Genomic DNA, 7,734 nt, shown 5'->3' with positions numbered 1-7,734 from the left:
CCCCAGTTCTTTTCTGCATATTTTCAAATCTTTTCGAGATTTGTTTCCAAAGTTTTACCTTAACCCTAATTCCTCCGTGTGATTAGTATAAATAGGGACCTTCGTTCCTCATATTTCTCACGCGAGTGTCCGCCCTTCTCTTCTCCCTTTGCATTCTAAGACCATGCTCTAAGCTTATTGACGTCTACGTGCTTGATCAAATCGACCACGTAAGCTCGGATCCTTCTGAGTACCAGTCACGTTGCATGACCGACCAATTTGACCAACTCTACCTCAATCAATCAATCAATTTAATCTAAATCCTCTTACGAGGGCACTTTCTTCATACATTCGAGTCGAGCAATCACTAAAACGGTAACTTAGTTAATCTCGTTTCGTCAAACATGTAACTCTGAGGGTGTAAATCCCATCTTTTAATTTTGTATTTTATTTTTGTACTAATTAATGTAAGATTTACGTCAAAAATATGCTTAAAATCGATTTCTAAACCCCTTATTAACCTATTTTACGGATTAGCAGAAGACAGACGTCGACAAGAAACGCAGCAACTGTTGCGCCTCTTCCTGAGGGTGCCGCAGTTCCTGTCTTTCTTCTTCTTCCTTTGTCCTTTGTTAATTCATCTCTTTTATCCCGACTTTTCGGCTTTTCTTCTTATTTCATCCGTATAACAATTTTAATTCATAATTCCTAATAATTTATCGAGTTAAATCCGACTTAAATCCCTTATAATCAATATTTGCGGGTTTTCGTCAATTAAATCAAACCCGGAGTTTTAGAGATTCGATTTGCTCATATCAAGTCTCTGGAATTCGAATTTTGTATATGTTTCTATCAGTTTATCGCGATTGTCTAATTCGTTAAATAACCTCAATCAATTAGTAATCAATTAATCCTAATTAATTCGTAATTGGTTTTAATCCATTTTTAATCCGTTTTAATTCGTCTCTATCGTTTTTATGATCAAGTTCACATGTAAATAACCTGTTAAATCACTTTCACTCGAGTCAAATATCCATGATCAATCATTAAAATTACCAATTAACATTAACAATTCGCAGTTCCGGCTTCACAGCCAGAACTCACCTCAGGAACAGACGCAATGACCACTACGCCTCTTCCAAGAGACGCAGCATTGTTGCGCCTGTTCCGGGTTGAGTTCTGTCTCTGAACTTCCGTTCTTGCCTTGACCTAATTCGTTTAGTTTACGTATTAATCGACTATTATTCGTATTATCGCTCGTAATCTGTTTATTTTCCAACCTAGTTTATTTTCCCCTATTGTTCCCAAATTATCCGTCTTAAATGTATTTTTGACGTAAATCAATTAACTTATTGTAATTTCATTTATTGTAATTATTTATTTATCGTATTTATTTATCATGGATGATTTATTTACTTGTTCTCACCTGTAATTAATTTAAACCCTAGTTCGACATAATCGTATGCCTAATTATTTGTTAACTGACTTAGTTAATTCTCACATGCTAGGTTTTGAACGTTGTTTGTTGCATTGCATGCATATAATCGACAGCATATCAAATATAGACGATTTCCCTAATCATTAGTAGAGGCTGCTATCGAGGCGGGCGGGATTAGGTGTTCGAGAAAAGGACTTCTCCTAATACGTACCCTCACCCCTTACTCCAGATCTTTGTGAACATCCGTGTTCATTGACATCCACGAGAGTCATTCTTGACATAGAATGCTAAGGGTAACGATTTCTTAGTGACTGTGTCATTACTTTGTGTCTTGACATGACACGAGGTATTCGAACGGTTCCAATTTCCCATAAAAATTGGTGGTGACTCCACAAATGCAAACGCTTGTTTCCCAAGCGACCCCCATGGGCCCCCGTTGTCCACAGAAGGGTTAAACTTGAACAAGGTTAGAGAATAGTTTATATGAGTCAGTTGTCGGTTTTCATTACTCGATCTTCTTAGATCGTTTTATTCGGCCTTCCTAGGCCTTACCCAACCCATTCGACCAATCGTCCCGTCTGGACGGCCCAAATTCTTATCTGGGCCTAAGGATGGATAGCGATTGACGTCAACCATACCATGATGCTTACTCATGTTTGTATCAAGGGCTTTCACTACTCGAGGAAATGGACTAGGAACCGGCCTTACTCATGTTCGGCGTGGACCTCTCCACAGACCAGGGTTTGATTGCTCGGTATGACAACCCACCTTTTAAGCCAAAACCCTTCTAAATGTATTCAGCATACCGTTATAATGCCTGTATAAATGCTTGTACCATACGTGATCACCATTTCGTAAACGAAACAATGACGAATTTTTGTAAAATCAAAACCTTTTAAAATATAAACCTTTTTTTCGAAAATAGCCTAAATTAGCGCAAAATGAGTCGAAACTCTGTCCAAATCTCCAGTCAAAATTCGGGCCTCAAAACCCATTTCCAAACCTCACTTCGAGTCAACAATCCTACAACTACACTAATTTTATTTTATTTTATTTTATTTTTATTTTTTTGAAAACCCCACCGCGGGATTACCTCATATTACTATAATCCTAACGAACTAAGGACACATTATTGTCCGGGAGACAACCTTCCCAAACTCGCCTACCACTACAAAAGCCATTAAAATGAGCTAAAACATGTGCGCTACGAGAAAACCGACGCCTAACAAACTTCCACTGAATATCATCTAAACTAGAACAAAGATCGCGAATCTCATCAATAACCGAAAAGAAATAACTCATGCCCGTCCTATAGCCTTGCAGGATGTCGATCACCGTCTTGCTATCACTCTCCACCACAAGCCGCCGTTGTCCCCTCCTTATAGCCTCATTCATGCCTTCCAAAATTGCTTCCATCTCCGCCTCACTTACTTCCACCACGCCCCTACGTCTCTCAGCTAACATCCACACAGCTTCCCCCTCGCCTACACAGCATACCACCCCTAAACCCGTACCCCAGCCTTCCTTCACTCCCGCGTCACACGTCAGCCTCATCCACTACCCCTCCTACACTCCAGCCCTCTCACGCCTCCCTGCCCTCCCACTCTTACCATCTCCACTCAAATTACATACCGCACCTTCCCCCTCTAAAGCCTCCACCTTCCTAGTGAGCTCCTCCACACGTTTAATAACATCCATCACCATCACCCTTCTCCCCTCAAACACCCATTTATTCCGAGCCTCCCAAATCGCCCAACACCCCATCATGAACCTCCCTCGCTCCTCCTCTTCCATCTCCCTCCACATATCCTCCACCCACTCCCTCACCCTATCATTCCCAGCTTCCTTCTTTATCTTCACCCCCAACCCATCCCATACCCCACCCACCCAACCACACCCCTTAACCAGGTGGAGACACGACTCCATCTCGCTACAGCAAATAGGACACATACCATCCCCAATACGGGCTCTACGGGCAATATTGTCCTTTGTCGGGATCGCATCGCTACACAGCTGCCAGAAGAACATCTTCACCCTGGGAATCGTCTTCGTGGTCCACATCCGTTTCCATAACCTCTTCTCCATTTCGAAGCTCGACGACCCCTGCTCCTCCACCTCCCCATCCATGAGAGTGTGATAAGCTGATGTCACCGAGTACTCCCCGTCCTTCTCCAAAGCCCAACACCATTTATCCTCCCCATTCAAGCTACTCAACCGGATGTTAAACACATTATCATGTTCGAACGGTAACAGAAGGTGGCGAACTTTATGCATATCCCACCGCCTCCCATCAGCTTGCAACAAGTCGGCTACCACCATATCCTCCCCCCTCCACCCTCGATGAGAGCATGCATCTCGAGCTCGTACCCCTCAGCCACGGATCCCCCCACAACTTAGTTCCCAACCCATTCCCTATCCTTCGCAACGCCCCTTTACGCACTACCTGTTTTGCCTCCCAAATCCCTTTCCAAGTGAAGCTCGAATTACGTCCCAGCTCAGCATTCATGAACGATTTGCCTCGAAAATATTTAGCCCGCAACACTCTAGCTAAGAGACAATCAGGGACGGTGATAATACGCCAAGCTTGTTTACCCAACAAGGCCATATTAAAATTATGGAAATCCCGGAATCCCATTCCCCCTAAGCTCTTCGTTTTACACAACTTACGCCAAGCAACCCATGACATCTTGCGCTTCCCATTTTCCGTACCCCACCAAAACTTCGAGACAAGCGATCTCAGTTCCTCACAAAAATTGCTTGGAATTTTGAAGACACTCATAGCGTATGTAGAGAGTGATTGGGCTACGGCCTTTATCAAAACTTCTCTACCAGCCTTCGAAAGAAGCATCCCTCGCCACCCTTGGAGTTTCTTACTTAACTTATCCCGCAAAAGACCCGTAATGGCCTGTTTCGAATGGCCCATAACCATAGGAAGCCCAAGATATTTACCCGGATTACCCACCATCCGAACCCCCAGCTCCTCCGCCACACCATTACTATTGGCAGCACTCGTACACCGACTAAACGAAGCAGTTGTTTTGTCATAGTTAACAAGCTGCCCCGATGCCATCTCGTAAGTACGGAGAATGTTTTTCACAGCCCGTGCCTCCCCCACATTCGCTCTCAAGAAGAACAATCTATCGTCATCAAACAACAACTGTGAAATTACCGGCGCCTCATTTGCAACTCGTATACCATGAATAGATCGATTTTCAACAGCCCGCTTCATCAAACTCGAGAGAACCTTTGCGCAAAGAATAAAAAGATACGGCGATAGAGGATCCCCTTGTCGAAGACCCATCTCCGGCTTAAATTCCCTAGTCGGTTTGCCATTAATAAGGACAACAAAGGATACCGTCTACACGCACAACATCACTCGGTTCACCCGTCCCACATCGAACCCCATCCTCAATAAGACCCTCTCAAGGAAAACCCATTCCACCCGATCATAGGCTTTGGCCATGTCCAGTTTAATCGCCATGTGACCGTCCCCACTCTGAGTATTCTTCATGTATTGGAAAATTTCAAACGCCACCAAAACATTATCAGTGATGAGACGACCCGGAGTGAAGGCACTCTGATTCTCCGACACCACCTCGCCAAGAAAGACTTTAAGCTTATTAGCGAGAACTTTCGACACAATCTTGTAAATGACATTGCACAAGCTAATGGGCCTGTACTCGCTCATTTTCCCCGCATTCTTTATCTTTGGAATCAGCACAATGTAGGTTTTATTACTCCCAACCGGCAAGTCACCGCCCCTCAAAATCCCCAAAACAGTATCAACCACCGAAGGACCCACTATATGCCAATACGTTTGGTAAAAGAGGCCATTCTTCCCATCCGGCCCCGGAGCTTTTAGAGGGTGCATTTGTTCAAGGGCCTCCACTACCTCCTCAGCCCTATACTCCCGTCGCAAAACCTCATTCATTCTCTCCGTCACCCTATTCGCCACTCCCTCGAGAGCATCATCGAAGTCCCTGGGCCTCGCAGACTTGAACAACTTCGTAAAATAGTTGAACGCCACCTCCTCCACCTGATCAGGACCCATCCTACACTTCCCATCGTCATCCATCATCTTATGAATCGAATTGTTCTCCCGTCTTTGGCTCGCCTTCCTATTTTTAATACTTGGTATTTTTATCTCCCTCTCGCAACCACATAGCCCGTGAACGTTGTCGCCAAAAGATCTCTTCTTGTTTAAGTAACAACGCAATATCCTTAACCAATTGCTGCCTTTCCCGGACTCTACTCTCCGACCTCTCCCCCTCGTTAAGGACATCTAATCACCTCCTTTTACGCTGGATGTCTTGCATAAGTTTCCCAATTCTAACCCCCTTCCACGCCATGAGCTCCTCCCCACACTGACGAAGCTTGCCAAGAATATCCGTTCCACCTCTATCCCAAGCTCTCCTTATGGCTTCCTCACACCCATCCTCCCCCACCCACACCTGCTCGAACCGGATAAGTTTTTTCCTCCCCCGCTGCGTTTCCCTCCTATCCAACCATAATTTAATTGGCGCATGGTCCGACCATTCTCGCGTTAAGTGTTCCAATTTTGCATACGGAAATAAATCAAACCATGCCTCGTTTCCCATAGCTCGATTAAGCCTACATTGTCTATTAGCTTCTCCAATTTGCCCGTTATCATACGTGAACTCATACACCTCAAACCTCACATCTCGGAGACCGCACTCATCAACTGCGTCCCTAAAGTTATTCATTTGCCATTGTGTGCGCTCCCCGCTCTTCATTTCTATAGCATACAACACCTCATTAAAATCCCCTATGCACATCCATGGACCCTCAAAATCCTCCCCTAAGACCGTCAATAATTGCCAAGATAGGTGTCGCTCACTCACAGCTGGCCACCCGTAAAACCCAGTAAACCTCCACCCCTTATCGCCCAAACTCACGTCCAAATCGATGTGATGGACAGAAGCTGAATGAAGAGAGCACTGCATCCCCTTTTTCCAAAGCACTGCAAGACGCCCCTACCTCCCCACACTATCTGTAGATACCCATTATCTGCTGAGACTCCAACAAACACCCGATGATTATCGGACTACAACATGTTTTAGAATCGCGGCGTTTGATCGACAGTTTGTGTACAACTTTATGTCGGAAAACTTAAAACGATTTCGAAAATAAAACATCTCAAAACATTTCAAAATTACCTGGAGTGTTTAATGCACGACGACGGGGTCGCAATGACACTAACTAGAATCAAAACAGACACCGGACCGAAAACCGACACAAAAATTCAAATCCCGACTCCAACAACGAGTCAAACCGAGTCAACCACCAAAAACAAAACATTTCAAACCTTCTACCTTAAGTTTTCCCGAATTTATGTTTGGTCAAGTACCAAACATATGACTACAAAACCTAGGATAGAACAAATCATGATTGCGTTTGTGTGAAAGCGACAACTCGCCTCGAAGACCCGCGACGTGGCTCGCGCCTCTTTGAGGAGCCCAGGTGGCCAAGTCGCTCAAAACTCACACAATCACTCAATTCCCTATAAATACCCCTCAAATGCCCCCCATTTGGGACTTACGCGAGTGTCCGCCCCTTCTTTTCTCCCTTAAAATTCTCGACTCGACTTCTTAAGTCACAATCCGACGCGTATTTACGACCTACCGATCGTAAATACAAGCCTTACACATTGTTTTGTACCGTCATCGTGCATTAAATCACTTGACCGACCACTACACCGTCACTAACCTTAAAACACTCTTTTTACTTATCAAAACGGTTTTAAACCGAGTTTTTTCCGACCAAACGAGTTGTTACACTTACGTCGGTCACTCGCCATAACCAAACATGTAAGTATAAGGATGTAAAAATCGTCCTTTTATAATGTTTTCATTTGTTTCATGACTATAACATGCTAAAACGTGCATAACATGAACCGAAACATGGGATAAACGAGCCAAAACTTATTTTTGGCCTGAGACAGAATCCCCTTAGGTTGCAGGCTTACCCGCGCCTAAATGGGGTGTTCAGGTCAGAGATCAACCGTGTTTGTTCTCGTCTTTCCCCTTTAATTCGTTTTCATATTTGTAATCGGTTTTTACCATTTCAAATATTTTCAAACCCTTTTTATCTTATTTCATTTGTTTTAACCATAAAACATTTTCCACCCTTGGTTCCTCATACCATGACGGTTAAATCCGTGTTTCGGTGATAATATTTGGTTAATGACATTTGAAAGGCATTTAAAACCTTTTATTTCATTTCTTTACATTTTGGGAGATATTTTAAAGCCTTTCATCATCTCTTCACATTTCCGAAACAAATATATTAGTCACCAA

At 43.8% G+C, this 7,734-nt stretch overlaps 3 protein-coding genes across 3 annotated transcripts; all 3 read right to left on the bottom strand.

Moving 5' to 3' along the window:
- Positions 1-2,527: 2,527 nt before the first annotated feature.
- LOC141648919 (uncharacterized) lies at positions 2,528-2,971 on the bottom strand. Its single transcript, XM_074457626.1, has one exon. It carries the CDS (start codon positions 2,969-2,971, stop codon positions 2,528-2,530), a length of 444 nt encoding a protein of 147 aa, XP_074313727.1.
- Positions 2,972-2,983: 12 nt separating this feature from the next.
- On the bottom strand, positions 2,984-3,691 carry LOC141648918 (uncharacterized). Its single transcript, XM_074457625.1, has one exon. The coding sequence runs from the start codon at positions 3,689-3,691 to the stop codon at positions 2,984-2,986; it is 708 nt and encodes a 235-aa protein (XP_074313726.1).
- Positions 3,692-5,703: 2,012 nt separating this feature from the next.
- LOC141648917 (uncharacterized) lies at positions 5,704-6,381 on the bottom strand. The gene has a single exon (XM_074457624.1). The coding sequence runs from the start codon at positions 6,379-6,381 to the stop codon at positions 5,704-5,706; it is 678 nt and encodes a 225-aa protein (XP_074313725.1).
- Positions 6,382-7,734: the final 1,353 nt, after the last annotated feature.

The sequence above is a fragment of the Silene latifolia genome, chromosome 3, assembly GCF_048544455.1.
Source record: "Silene latifolia isolate original U9 population chromosome 3, ASM4854445v1, whole genome shotgun sequence".
NCBI lineage: Eukaryota > Viridiplantae > Streptophyta > Magnoliopsida > Caryophyllales > Caryophyllaceae > Silene > Silene latifolia.
The sequence above is the reverse complement of the archived record's forward strand: the minus strand, read 5'-3'. Positions and strand labels throughout refer to the sequence as shown.